Below are 15,301 nucleotides of genomic sequence, written 5' to 3'. Positions count from 1 at the left end.
AACTGTCCTTTGCTTACAGAAGTCAGCAGAAGTTGTAGAAGTCCATTCTTTTTGACAATAATAGAGCATTGCACATCCTGTGCTACAGTGAAAATGGACCATCCAACTTGTGTTAGTGCTAACTTCAAAAGTCAGCCTCCATGATGGCATGCGAGTGCAGTAGTGCATTGGTTAAGATGTTCTCACTCATCTGTAGAGTTAAATACAGTGCTGAATGGTATAAATGGGTTTTAAACAGCATGAAAAGCCACTCATGTATTACATTTTGAAGGGAGATCTTCGATTACTGCCACATAGTAAGGTCAAATTGCATTCTCTACTATGTTTTAACAGTTTGGCTCCATCATAAGGACCAGCAGGTGATAAAATGGTGGGTTTTTGGTCAAGACCTGTCACACTGTAAGCACTACAGAAAGGAAAACATTGCAAAACATGACAAGGAATACACCCACCATTTAAGCTTGTGAAATCAGGTCCAAGATAGGAATTAACACTGTTTTTTATATAAAATCATCTCATCGGTTAAGTATTTAACTGTTAAGTGTTGTCTTTTGTTTTGTTTTTAGTCTTCCTCGACATTTGCTGCCATTTATTGTCCCCGTCCCAACTCTTTTGAGACGTGTTGGATTTATCAAATTAGAAATGAGTACATATGTCCCCCAAAACAATATTTTTTCTCGGTTTTAACACTTAATATGTTGTCTTTTCACTATTCTCCATCTAATAAATAGATTGAATGTTTTGAAAGTGATAGCATTTTGATTTTATTCACTGTTTACCAAACGTCCCAACTTCATCGGAGTTGGGGTTTGTATCTATGGTCCTGATCCTGTATTTATGTGTATGAATATGTTCATTATGTTTCATGTCCTTCAGGGGACTACAGATGTAAAACAAACTGAGGCTACACGTAACTCAGGCACAATGCATGGAATCCAACATTTAATTTTAATTGTAGGCCTACGTGGTCCCTAATAAATTGGTATTGAATTAATTGAATTGAATTGAGCGTGTAGATTAATAATTCTGTGTCTAGCAAAGATGTGTAGGGACATGTGTCTGAGCTGGTCCTCATCTACAGATTTGTGGTGACGAGGATGTGTCTGAGCTCGTCCTCATCTTATGCTGTACGTAGATTAATAACTCTGTATCTATCTCCAGATGCGTGGTGACGTGGATGTGTCGGAGCTTGTTCTGAAGGTACCGGGGCCTCTGCTGTCCAGTCTGTCCCTCAGCACCCTCCGACAAGCCCGGCTCACCTCTGTGGAGCAACTGGAGGGACGCAACTGGACACGTGCACAGGTGAGATGCAGCCCAGGTAATAAACAGTATGCTTCTGCACAGGTGAGATGCAGCCCAGGTAATATTCAGTATGCTTCTGCACAGGTGAGATGCAGCCTGGGTAATATATGCTTCTGCACAGGTGAGAGCATTATTCCTCTGCACAGCTCAGACACAGCACAGGCAGTGTGTATGCCTATGCACAGGTGAGACACAGCACAGTTATGCCACAGCACAGGTGTTTCATTGCCATGGCACAGGTGTGCTACCCAGGCTCCGCCCTCGCAGTGACACAACACCTTTGGCTGAACTACACACTCACTCAGGCAAACTGTTAGTTCACGAACATTCGGGTTCCCTCCACAGCGGGAAACTCCACCCACTTTCTCGGGAGCTAATCAACTTTGAGAATTTCCAACCGTCCTGGTAGACGCGTGTTCAAGGCAGTGACATTGTTTAAGCAGAGACGTTCTATTGGGACTAAGAAATGTTTGGTTTAAATCAGGGCTTTGAACCGGTTCAAGGAACGAAAACGAAAACCAGGAACTTTTTGTATTTTAAAGGGAACAGAAACGAAACCGGAAACGTTATTATTTTTTATGTTCGGGAACGGAAACACTTATTTAAAAATAATGGTAACCGGTTAATACCGGTTAATACCGCTCCTCAAACAAACAAAAAAAGTAATTATTTTCCTGTGCACGTTACCATGACGGCTGAGGTTCACGTCCTGTGTGACATCAGACATTCTCTGACTGAATGGAGAGAGAGCCGTGGATTACAAAGTCTCCACTCCACATCTTAAATAAGAGAAACCAATACAAAAGGGCAGAGTCTCCATTGCATCATTGTAAGATATTGCAGAAAAGCGTGTGTAAAGCGCACCGAGAATGTTCGACGTTATTGGGCATCCATGGGTGCTTCAAATATGCACAAACTCACAATGTCCATCATAGCGCTCGCCATGACCAAAGTCAGCATGGACCACGCAATTTCATCATTGAGGTTTATTCTCCGCTTAGGTCGTCCCTGAATGACAAAATTCTGGAGTATATTCTTTTCATCCGCTTGAATAAATAGTTTGGAAGTAGGCTGACTCATTTGCACTTCCGTCTTTCTTGGTTAATTAACGTCAGTCAGACCTATGGAGAGTAATCAGCTGACAGGAACGAAATTAACCTTTCCGGGAACAGTATTTTTTTGTTCTAACCGGTGCGGGAACGTCAATTTATTGGTGGAACGCATAACCGGAAACTTTATAATTCCGTTTCTGTTCAGAACGGAACTTTTGGAAAAAAATAACGGTTCAAAGCCCTGGTTTAAACTTTGGCTCAGCCTGTTCTGCCCTCGACCAGTAGCAAACCAAGGGAGGTGGGTCAACCATGCCATTTAAGAATGTTAGTTCTTATAATAATAATAATAATAATAATTGTATTTGTATAGCACTGTGTCATACAAGTCATGTAACTCAAAGTGCTTAACAAATGGGAAAAAACATAATTGTTAGAGATGGATTTAAAAGGAGAGGTATAGAGGAGAGGCAGAGATAGCAGGAAGGCAGAGGAAGAAGAGATAGATAGAGATTTTAGAGTCATAAGGTCAACGTAGGTTATGCTCTTGGTCAGACCAAGTCTCAAAGAGATTTGAATGTCATGATAATCAGGCAACAGGTGTGCTACACTATAGATACCCTACAGAAAAAGTAGCTCACAGTGCAGGAGCTGCACCTGAACTTGTGCTAATTGCCTAACTAAGCCGTCTCTTTTGTGCTCTCTCTCCCCATTCTCCTATTCTCCTTTTCACTCTGCCAGTCTGCCTTCCTGCTTAAGAAGATCTTGGGAAAGAAACTGAAGCCCCAACATTTAAGGTACACACTAACGTCAACATTTAAGGTACATTAGCCTCAACATTTAAAGGGTATGCCACTATATTGGGGCTTAATACAGTTAAAATCGTTGGCCAGGGTTTATAAAGGTGGTGAAGTGTCTTATTTTTCATGTAAGCCGTTGACTTGCTTTAGGACAAGTTAAAAGAGGGAGCATGTCGCTAAGCTAGTGAAAGTCAATGCATCCATGTAGCATCCATGTAGCATGTTACATACTCCCTCTTTTAACTTGTCTTGAAGCAAGACAACGCTTAACATGAAAAATAAGACACTTTACCACCTTTATAAACCCCAGCCAACGATTTTAACTGTATTAAGCCCCAAAATAGTGGCATACCCCTTTAAGATACACACTAGCCCCAAACATTATAGGTACACTAGCCCCGGATGAACGCATACCTTTCACACTTACAGTATCTTAAGGGAAGGAGCCTACATCAAAAAGGGGGAAGATCCATACCGTGTTTCTAAAATCGTCTATGTTATTGATTGATTGATTGATTGATGGATGGATGGATGGATGGATGGATGGATGGATGGATGGATGGATGGATGGATGGATGGATGGATGGATGGATGGATGGATGGATGGATTGATTGATTGATTGATTGATTGATTGATTGATTGATTACCTGATCGATTACGTCTGATCAGGAAGCTGGGCAGGGCTGTTCAGGGCGTGACATGTGAGATGATTGACAGTCTGAGCTCCAATGAGATCATGGAGAGCGTTGCCACCCTCTCCAATTCTTCTACTTGGCTGGCCAAGGCCCAGGTAATGATATGCCTTACTCTCACTCACCTGGCTGCTGGACCAGACCTGGGCCAGAATCAAGTTCAACTTTATTTAGCCATATCACTTGTCATAACCAAATACAATAGACTGTGCAGACAACTAATATGGTATGGTAATAAGGTAATAAATGATAATAAGTTATATGATATAAAATCAAGGTTTAAATAAATGATAATAATAATGAAATTAATATACATTTATACAGTATATAATAGCTAATTTAGTGCCAACATGTTACGTTGAAGGTTGCAGTATAGACAAAATTCATATTTCTCTCTTTCTCTCTCTCTCTCTCTCTCTCTCTCTCTCTCTCTCTCTCTCTCTCTCTCTCTCTCTCTCTCTCTCTCTCTCTCTCTCTCTCTCAGACCTGCTGTGCTGCACGTAAGCTCTTTGCCTCTCTGGAGCAGGAGAGGAGTGACTATTTCAGGAACATCACCAGTGATGAGTTGAAGAACATCCCAACAGTCATGCTCATATACCTTCCGTGAGTTTGGCTCAACGCATATATGTGTGCGTGCGGGCATGCGTGTGCGTGTGTGTAGGTAGACCTGTGATCTTCAGTTAATTCAAATCAATGGAGAACAGTCCCACCTCTGAAAAATAATTTCCTAAAGCGGTCTGAATATGAAGTGACACATTAATCAAGGACCAGATTTGAAATGTCAGGCTAAATATGGGCTTACATCATGAGTCGATAAAATACATTTTAAAATCAGTTTACAGTATATTAGTGTAGATATACGGTATATTATTATGTAGATATTCAGCACATTTCAACTATTGTCCGTGTACAGTGTTTTGAATGAAATTTTCACATTATTAAACCATTTTTGAGAGTTGAGCCCCTTCTCCATTAATTTACATGGCTTTGGTCTACCTAAAAATAATGTCTGCCAGGATTGCCGTGAAAAAGGGGGCAGTGTCACAACACAGTGTGTTTGTGTTGTGTTCACTCACAACACAAACACAACCACACACACACACACACACACACGCACGCACCCACACTATGTCAAATGCTTCAAAACCGTTGAATTGAGAAGGATAGAATGTTGTTCTCCATGTAGGCCTATGTACATGTATCTCAGTGGTTCTACCTCTATGGTCCATTTACTAACACCTGTTTGTGTGTGTCTTCAGTCCTGGGAAGATCAGATCTCTGCCAGCCTCGGTGTGTAGTGACTTCCTGGACAAGATGAAGATGGCCGATCTCTCCTCACTGCCACACAGCTCTCCCTCTCGCACCGCACTCGCCCTCAGAGCCCTCGACTGCCTGGTAAGAATGCACAGAATGCGTGTGATCACGGTAGAGTCAGACAATGGAGGCAAGCATTCTTGAGAGCCCTGCTGGTTATCTGCCCTAGATGATACCTCCAGTATGGTATGAAGTGCTGTATTCGTCCTAAAGCTACAGTCTGTGCACTCAGTCGCACACGGTTGCATGTACAGTTTAAGGCACACAGCAAGCATGTCCCCGTCCCAACCCTCCATCCCAGTGGTTCTCAACCTTTTTATGTATTTATTTTATTTACACATTATAAGTATCACACAAACATCACACACAACGTGGACAGCGCTTGTTCACAGGACAAAAGGAAACAACAGCAATCAGAAGAAAAAGAAGGAAAACAACAACAACAACAACAACAACAACAAATAAATAATTCCTACCTTCTCAACCTTTTTTGAACAAACGCCCCCTTGGCCTCATCACAAGCCTCCGAAATGCCCCCTTGACCTCATCATAAGCCTGACAACGCCCCCCTTAGTATTAAAAAAATGAAATGGACTAATGCCCCCCAATGGCAGCTGCATCCTTCTCAACGCCCCCCTAGAGCTCCCCAACGCCCAAAGGGGGGCTGTACCACCCCTGTTGAGAAACACTACCTTATTCTGTCTCCTCCACTCACAGGGTAAGAACATGTCTGAGCTGTCCACGGAGGAGGTGAAGTGCCTGGGGCCCCTCCTGTGTGAGCTGAGGCCCTCCAGGCTGCGGGCGCTGTGGCCTGAGGTCCTCAACGACACCCTGCTGGAGATGGCATCCTCCTGCTCCTACATACCCCGCCCCCACAGGGAGGAGCTCTTTTTGCTGGTCAAGGACACGTTTGGGTATGTGACACAGGCATATTCTTTCTTTGTTAAGTCTTTGTGTATGTTTTGTATTTGTGTATTTATGTAAACCGACAGACACCTTTGGTAAATAAAAGTACTCTCCTCTCCTCTCCTCTCCTCTATTCCTTTATGGCCCTCCTCCTCTGACATGCAGAGACCCGTCCAGCTGGTCGGAGGAGGACATGGAGCTCCTCAAGCCGTTCCTCCTGCTGGACAACTCCACTCTCAGGACACTACCAGATAAGGTACAGTACAGTACAGTACAGTACAGTACAGTACTCTAAGACAGTGTTTCTCAGCCTTTTTTTATGCGAGGCACCCTTTCAATTCATAATAAATGTCAAGGCACCTCAAACCAACAAGCCGTATTGCATCCGATACCACACAAGCTTAGAAAAGTAACACATTTGGAGACGTCACACGACGTTCGAAGTTGCAGCTGACTGGGGCGACCTATATTTACTTTATTGTGCGCAAATGGCAGATGAAAGATTCCACTGACTAACATTAACTTATCAATTTAGACAAATGTGTACTATATTACATAATTTATTTATCAGCCAAGTTTCCGCGGCACCCCTGAGGGGGGCCTATGGCACCCCAGGGTGCCCCGGCACCCCTGTTGAGAAACACTGCTCTAGGACACTACCAGATAAGGTACAGTACAGTACAGTACAGTACAGTACTCTACTCTTAGGACACTACCAGATAGGGTACAGTACACTACAGTACACTACAGTACAGTACAGTACAGTATTCTAGGACAGTGTTTCCCAACCAGGGGTACGTGTTGTACCACTAAGGGTACGTGAACACAATGCAAGGGGTACGTGGAAAAATATCAATTAAAACAAATGTATGGAGCATAATCATATTGGGATAAAGGAAGATGTAGAGCAGGGGTCCTCAAACTAAGGCCCGGGGGCCGGATGTGGCCCGCCACACCCCTTTGACCGGCCCTCCACCTCTCTGCACCTCACCATTTGAACTGGCCCAAAGAAGCAAAAATATGTTTTTTAAATATTTTATTTTGTTTATCAACTATTTTGTACTAGAAATTATGGCTATAACAGGCAGTGGCCTAGTATACAGCCCACATGATTGATCCCGGCCCCTGATCACAGTCAGGAACGATAATGTGGCCCCCAGAGAAAAAAGTTTGGAGACCCCTGATGTAGAGCATGAGTGAAGGGGGTACTCATAGTATGACAAAAATGCTCAGGGGGTACAAGAGACAACAAAACGTTGGGAGTCACTGCTCTAGGACACTACCAGATAAGGTACAGTACAGTATAATACTCTAGGACACTACCAGATAAGGTACAGTGCAGTACAGTACAGTACAGTACAGTACAGTACAGTACAGTACTCTAGGACAGTGGTTCCCAACCTATGGGTCGGGACCCCCCTTATGGGTCGCCAAAGATCCAACGGGGGTCGCGGAGCCCTCTTGATTTTAAGGGGTTTCGTTTTAAATATATATAGCCCATGTTGAATAAAAGACAAAGCATTTAACTAATAAATGCATAGACGCAACAAATTGTAAGTGCTTCATTAAACATTTATTCTATATTTGACCAAAGACGAATTGAGGAATAAAATAACTAAAATAAGTTATCGCAGGAATCGGAGGGCATCTTGTGACTCCGTCTCGTGCGGGCGCTCGTGTGGTTGGGTCACCAAAGCTTAAAATAGTAAAAACATGGGTCCCCTAAGAAAAAGGTTGGGAACCACTGCTCTAGGACACTACCAGATAGGGTACAATGCACTATGTTACAAGAGCATGACTTACACCGTCTACTGTATTGGTGGGAGTGCATCTACTTGGGACACGACCAGATAGGGTACGTACAGTATGTTACACACTATATGCGCTATACAGTATGTTTTCATTTGTTCCAACATCATGCCCGGGCCAAATGTATGTCGTGCCCGGGCCGGATCTGTGCCGCGGGCCGCCATTTGGAGACCACTGGTCTACTGTATTGGTATTGGTCAGTCTAGTTCTCCTCGGGCTCCTGCCTTTTGCTTGTGGCCTATACATGGGTTCTAAATGTTGTTTATAACCTGACTGTGCGAACCTAGCTGCGCACAACTCAACCTCTGATTGTTGGAAACCGCTGACGGTCAAAAAATTAGCTCACGTGATTGGCTGCCAGTGTCTTGCCCGTTCTCATAACATTGTGTTGATAAACACTGAGAACCCATGTAGTACCTCTGTGTCTCCAGCTTCTGTGGAGATAATGATACATTCCCTGGTGTCAACCTAAGCTTCTCTTTCTCAAGTGGTCTTTCCTCTGACCTCTGACCCCGCCCCTTTCCCCTTCAGCCCGGGCTGAGGTCGGCCCTCTCTGATTTGATGGACAGGCTGTCTGACCAATCGTCTGCTGCGGTTCCGGAGGAGTTCCGCTCCGTGCCTGACCTGTCCACACTGCGCTGGAAGCTCTTCGTCCTTGCCAGCCGAGAGCAGAGCCAGCAGGACAACAACAGCAGGAGGAGGAGGAGAGAGGGTACGCAGAGAGAGAGAGAGAGAGAGAGAGAGAGAGAGAGAGAGAGAGAGAGAGAGAGAGAGAGAGAGAGAGAGAGAGAGACAGAGACAGAGACAGAGACAGACAGAGAGAGAGAGAGAAATAGAGAAAGAGAGAGAGAGAGAGTGAGTGAGTGAGTGATGATTGTGATGCAGAGAGAGAGAGAGAGAGAAACACAGTGATGAGAGAGTGATGATTGTGATGCCTTCTTACTGCTCACATGTGTAATCGATTCAATGCAGATGTTGAATTCAGTTTAGCTGTGATGTGCTGTGTAATCATAGTCAAAATAATGTATTTCCTTAACTTTCTTATTTATTTCTTTGTTTATTTATTTGCCTTTTCCTCTCTCTCTCTCTCTCTCTCTCTCTCTCTCTCTCTCTCTCTCTCTCTCTCTCTCTCTCTCTCTCTCTCTCTCTCTCTCTCTCTCTCTCTCTCTCTCTGTCTCGTGTGTCAGCTGTGGTGGGTGAGGCTACAGTGGAGCTGATAGAGCAGCTGGGGGATGATAATGTGTTCTGGAGTCCGTCTCAATTGGCCGACATGTCCTGCGCCACCTTCAACGAGTCCGCTTCCAGACTGGGGGAGATATGTGGCTACACCACTGAACAACTCACTGCACTCAAACAGAAAACTATACAGGTAATCATTAGCACGTGTTATAGCAATGAGCAGTGTGAAAGGTTGTAGCTTAGTCCATAGCTTTGAGAGGGGAGCTGGCGATGGAGCTTAGCCAGTAATAACTAGAAGATTGACAAAATATTGTTGTCCTGACAGCTAGCCTTCAGAGCATCTGTGATTATATTATTACACTGTGTGTGTGTGTGTGTGTGTGTGTGTGTGTGTGTGTGTGTGTGTGTGTGTGTGTGTGTGTGTGTGTGTGTGTGTGTGTGTGTGTGTGTGTGTGTGTGTGTGTGTGTGTGTGTGTGTTTGAGAGAGAGAGAGAGAGAGAGAGAGAGAGTTTGTGTGTATGTGCTAGGGTGCAGTGTCACAATGCTTCAGTGATGCACTGTATGTATTTACAGTTTGTATGTGCAGTAGGCTATATGTATGCGTGTGTCAGTACTTGGGCACAGTCCTGGATTTGACCAAGTGGGTGGTTGGAGCTGGGTTGGATGTCCCAGGGCTTCAGTGCTGATATAGGCCTACTGTACAATACGTACAGTATATAATTGTATTCATATTGGTGTGTGTGCGTGCGTGCGTGCGTGCGTGTGTGTCAGTGCTGGGGTGCGGTGTCGGAGCTGAGCGAGTCTCAGGTGGTGGAGTTGGGGTGTGTGTCTCAGGGCTTCAGCGCTGCGGAGCTGCTCCTGCTCAACATCACCTCTCTGGACACACTACAGCTGCTGTCCTCATGCATGTGGACACAGACACAGGTAAATACACACATACAGTACACACGCCCACCTACACAGAGGCGGAGATCAGAGATGATGACGGAGAGCCTGCTGTGATGCTCCCCTCTTATCGTCGCACACAAACACATACTGCAGAGAGGAGATACTCCCGTAAGGACGCACGCACACACACACGCACGCACGCATGCACGCACGCACGCACATACACACACACACACACAGTCTGTCTGAATCCGAGTTCAGTGATGGTGACAGAGAGCCTGATGTTCCCCTCTTGTTGTCCAGATGACAGTGATGTGGAAGAGCTTTGCGCAGTGCTAATACACACACACACACACACACACACACACACACACACACACACACACACACACACACACACACACACACACACACACACACACACACACACACACACACACACACACACACACACACACACACACACACACACACACACACACTCTGTCTTAGGGATGCAAGCAATTAATCGGTTAATCGACTTTAATAGATTAAAGCGTTAATTGATTTAAAAACATTAAAGGGACACTGTGCAGGTCAAAAAATGGTCAAAAAAGGTACTGCAACTATGCTGCTTATTGAAAGTTTACTACGTATTAAACAAATATTTTCTAGTATGGTCCAAGTACCATCCAAGTCGTTTTTGCAGCTAAAAATATCTATTTATGGAAATTCAAAATGGCGGACCATGGAGAAGATCCCCCTTTTCATGTATGAAAAGTGCAATTTTTCCAGTCATAATGAATACTTAGAATTTGATGGTGGTGGTAAGTATTCATGAAAAAGGTAACACTAGTGAATGGGCAGCATGAATTTTGGAAAAAAACAACTAAAAATCTCACACAGTGTGCCTTTAAGGCGTTAATCTAATGTGTTAATTGATTAAAAAACATTAATCCCAATTCAAACGCCACTTACAGTATCAATTAATCATACTGTAAGTTGATCAATAAGGTCAATCAACTAACAATTAATTAATTAATTGATAATTTGCATCCCTAGTCTATCTAAGTCTGACATCAGAGATGGTGACAGAGTGCCTGCTGTTCCCCTCCTCTCCTGCAGATGGCGGCGATGTGGCAGGGCTTTGCTAAGCGCACCGGCACCTCAGCCGCCCAGCTGAGCGACCTGGAGGTGGTGGGACTGGGCAAGTTCGTTTGTGGCCTGGAGAAAGACGAGGTGGAGAAGCTCGACAATGACTGCTTTAGGTGTGCGCGCAAAACATATGTAGCCTCTTAGTGCAGATGGGGTGGCCGGCGGGCCTGTTCACCATTTGCTGAAAGTACTCAACTACGTCATGACAACATCACAATGGCATTATAGAGAGCCTTAAGTAACAGATTAAGGCATACAGTAGCCATTACAATTTTGGTGAGAGTAAGGTTATAACATAGGCTCTGCACTAAGGACTAAAGGGCTACCTTAACCTCTTGAGACACCACGGCCCCTGTTATAAATTAGCTGTTACCGGAATGGCAATAACCAAGTCGTAGTGTATATTACTACAGGCCCTGTGCACTGTGGTGTAATACTATGGTAGTGACGTTTTTTTCAATGACATAATGATCCAGTGGTGGAACGGTGAGTGTTAAGGGATGGGGATCAATAAAGTAATAAATAACATTATAATTCAATAAACATTAACTATGCAATCCATATGTGTGTGTGTGTCTGTCTGTGTCTGTGTGCATGTATGTGTGCGTGTGTGTGTGTGTGTGTGTGTGTGCGTGTGTGTGTGTGTGTGTGTGTGTGTGTGTGTGTGTGTGAGTGTGTCTGTCTGTCTGTCTGTGTCTGTGTGCATGTATGTGTGCGTGTGTGTGTGTGTGTGTGTGTGTGTGTGTGTGTGTGTGTAGGGAGGCAGCAGAGTCGGTGGGCAGTGCCCCGTGTCAGATGGCTCAGCTGGAGTGCTTTAAGAAGAAGGCAGCGGCTACGTTTGGTGGACCGCAGGACTGGAGCGAGGGGGAGGTGATGGCTCTGGGGAACATCATGGGTGAGTGTGTTTCTGTGCTTGTGTGTGTGCGTGCGTGTGTGCGCACGTGTGTGTGTGTGTGCTGTGCTCGTGTGTGTGTGTGGCCTCCTTTGGGAGACTTCAAGGCTGGAGCGAGGACAAGTCATGGTCCTGGGAACAGGGAAACATTGTTCAATTCTGGGGGCCCTCTCTCTTTGGGCCTGGGACCACAGACACCCCCAACCCACCCACCCGTTCAGCATACTGACAAATCAATTACCTGTGTCTACTGTTGTCTACAGCAATCACTCATTCAGCCTGTTATCTATTCCTCTCCTGTGTCTTCCTCACCAGCCGGCCTGGATGCAGCTGAGCTTCAGAGTCTCAATTCGTCCGTTTTCTCATTCATCACATCGTCTGCCATCCCTCTCATCCCTCCCAAGAACCTGGCTGTGAGTGGGCAATCAAATATGTAGCACTGTTTTTAGATTTCAAATTTGAAAATGTAGGTGTAATATTTCTGTATCTTTTCGTTCACAAATTGTTTTAAATGTGCAACAAAGTAAGTAATTCTAACATTTACACTTGTTTTCTGCATTACTTGTGGCTAAATGTGTCCAAAACGTAGATTTTAACACATTTATTTTACCAATGGCGCACTGGAATTACAACACCTCCCATCCATCCATCCCATCTTTTTCATATTGAGGCAACTCTCATCAATCTTCGTGGTCTAAATTTAAAAGTCAATAAACTGAGATACAAAGTACTTTTCAATGTATTCACTGTTAGGCCTTATCGCATTTTAACAAATCTTTTTTTTTCAGGCACTCTCTGTCAGCCAGCTGCAGGCCCTGGGTCCTGACAACGCTGCCATGGTAACGGAGGCCCAGAAGGCGGAGCTGGGGGAGGAGCAAATGAAGGCTCTGGCTGAGACAATGGGCGTGGTCTATGCCCGCTCTGAGCCCAGCTCGGGCGGCTCCCAGACTGGCAGCAGCAGTGGCCAGGATGGATCCGCTCTGCCCCAGGCAGGAGGTGAGGAGAATGTCAAGTGTTTTAACCTTGTTAATGTGTGAAACGCCCAGTGATTGCATTCTCTTGTGAACTCTGCGGAGTATCCAATCACTACGACGTTTCATGCACTACCAAGGCTAGAACACTTGACATTGGGAAATGGCTATACTGTACACATAGTTAGGCGCCAATAACCCTGCTTGGGATCGGAGGGTTTCCAGTTCAAATCCCGTATCAGTAGGAAGAATAAGGGATGGGTTGCCTACACCCTCATCCATGACTAAAATGCCCTGGGATAAGGCACCTCAGACCATATAGCCTCTAACCTGTACATTACACTTGCATAACTTACCATCCATTGGGTAACAGAATCAGCTCCAGGGGCTGGAACAAATTCTATGTCCTGTACTTCATTTTTTCTCGATTGCTTTGACACAAATCCAACTTTGAAAAATGGTAAATACCTGGAAGTTGCTTTGGATAGAAGTGTAGGCTAAATGTGATGTAATGTAAAGTCCATTTAGACTGTGTAATGTAGACTAGTGGGCAGCCATGAGTAAGATTGATGTAGAAACGTCCTGCCTTACTGTATCATTGGTCCTGCCGCACTGCTCCCTTGGGGTGTCATTGGGGGCTGCACCCTTGCACGGGTGGGGCATACATGCAATTGTGTTGTGTGCACTCGTGTGCTGTGTCACAATGGCAATGGGAATTGAAGTTTTCCCAGGTGGACTATCACTAATGTGTGTTGTTGTGTTACCACAATTGTGTCTGAAGTACAAGAAATTGTGTGTAAACAATAGGAAGACAAAAACGGTTTATAGGCCTACCTGGAAGTTGCTTTGGATAGAAATGTAGGTTAAATGTAATGTAATATAATGTTAAGTCCATTTGGAGTGTGTAATGTAGCTATACTGTGTCAATTCTTAACATGTCAGGTAAAATATATAATCTTCCAGGAAACTTAAAAGGTGCGCTGTGTACGATGGTGGCCAGAGTAGGTATTGCAACTATGGTGCTCATTGAAACGCTGCTGTCTACTGCCAAATTGGATCCTTTCAGTACATATTCATGAAAAGATCAAACTTGACAGTAGACAGCAGTTTCAGAGAGCAGCATAGTTGCAATACCTATTCTGACCACCATCCTACACAGTGCACCTTTAAGAATGAATTTAATTCTTTGACATAATGAACGTCATACTGCATCTAGCCTAATGTGTGTTGTTGTCTTCCAGGAGCCCCCAGGAGCACTATGATGAGCCTGGTGGTCATGCTGCAGCCTGTCCTGATGCTGCTGCTGAGCTACATGTGCTAGTGTGGACACCAGAGTGTTTAGGGCTGGCACTGACATACCTCTGCATTATCCTTTTGGCATTACGCTGGCAAAGGCTAACTTTCATATTCTTAAGCTTACTCGGAGAGCTGCAGCTTTGTTATTGCGATGCATCACTGTTTCACGACATATGAAGAGTTTTTTTTTGCAAAACGGCATATCCACCATTTTTGCATTTTATTATTGAAAATGACTGTTCAGAGGTCCTATCACCTATGTGTGAATTTTTGCAATTCAAATATTTTGAGAACATACTTTTTCAACCAATGTAAAATGCATTTTGCAATGCAATTCAATGGAATGCCAAATACAAAAATGTTTAAATACAAGAAATACAATGCTACAAAATAGATACACCATTTGGCAAATAAACCCTTCATATTTTACCATTTACCATTACCACTTATGAAAATATAATGCAGCATTTATGATTATAATCTTTCCTATGCAGTACAGTTAACCGCTATAACTGCAATACAGTTCTTGCTCATGTTATTGATGGAAGTGGTTTGATGATGTTACGCCTTTTTCTGTGCATATGTGTATGTGAATCTATTTATGTGGTGGTGAGCGCTAGAACATAAGAACCAATGCTTTCTGAGACAGAGTATATAAAGAATATAACATAAATGTAGTTATTCAGGGATATAAAATGTTTATACTTATGCTATTTTTATGTCTACGCCCAATTCTGCAACAGGTTGTTAGTGAGTGGACATACACAATATCTTTACATTCTGAACCCAGTGAGAAGGCTTAATTCCATCTAGCCATATCTGATTCAGTACAACTGGATGGCTGGATAGCTACAGTGAGTTTCTAAAAACAGTTGCTGACTAGGTGCCAAGTTGGCGAACAGGCAGACAGACAGACACAGATAACATTGTTGACAAGGCATTCAGCAACAAAATCTGTGCAGCATGCATGCGCTCTGTGCAATAACGATGAATTCTAATTTGAAATTTCTGAAGACATCGCATTGTAATTTCAGTGTGGGAGTTTGCTGTGCAGATTAGTGTAGAATG

General features: G+C 44.0%; 1 protein-coding gene across 1 annotated transcript in view; it reads left to right on the top strand.

Annotated features, from left to right (window-relative positions):
- The window catches only part of otoa (otoancorin), a 26,106-nt gene extending 11,834 nt beyond the window's left edge, over positions 1-14,272 (top strand). The window contains exons 13-27 of the mRNA XM_063198599.1: positions 1,162-1,302; positions 3,093-3,148; positions 3,822-3,942; positions 4,329-4,447; positions 5,104-5,239; positions 5,876-6,072; positions 6,230-6,320; positions 8,405-8,585; positions 9,061-9,242; positions 9,824-9,976; positions 11,045-11,187; positions 11,833-11,969; positions 12,282-12,379; positions 12,755-12,962; positions 14,179-14,272. Coding sequence (XP_063054669.1) covers positions 1,162-1,302; positions 3,093-3,148; positions 3,822-3,942; positions 4,329-4,447; positions 5,104-5,239; positions 5,876-6,072; positions 6,230-6,320; positions 8,405-8,585; positions 9,061-9,242; positions 9,824-9,976; positions 11,045-11,187; positions 11,833-11,969; positions 12,282-12,379; positions 12,755-12,962; positions 14,179-14,258 — 2,043 coding nt within the window. The 3' untranslated portion in view covers positions 14,259-14,272. The remainder of the gene's footprint in view (positions 1-1,161; positions 1,303-3,092; positions 3,149-3,821; positions 3,943-4,328; positions 4,448-5,103; positions 5,240-5,875; positions 6,073-6,229; positions 6,321-8,404; positions 8,586-9,060; positions 9,243-9,823; positions 9,977-11,044; positions 11,188-11,832; positions 11,970-12,281; positions 12,380-12,754; positions 12,963-14,178) is intronic.
- Positions 14,273-15,301: the final 1,029 nt, after the last annotated feature.

The sequence above is a fragment of the Engraulis encrasicolus genome, chromosome 5, assembly GCF_034702125.1.
Source record: "Engraulis encrasicolus isolate BLACKSEA-1 chromosome 5, IST_EnEncr_1.0, whole genome shotgun sequence".
Lineage (NCBI taxonomy): Eukaryota > Metazoa > Chordata > Actinopteri > Clupeiformes > Engraulidae > Engraulis > Engraulis encrasicolus.
This window is presented reverse-complemented; position numbering and strand designations above follow the sequence as displayed.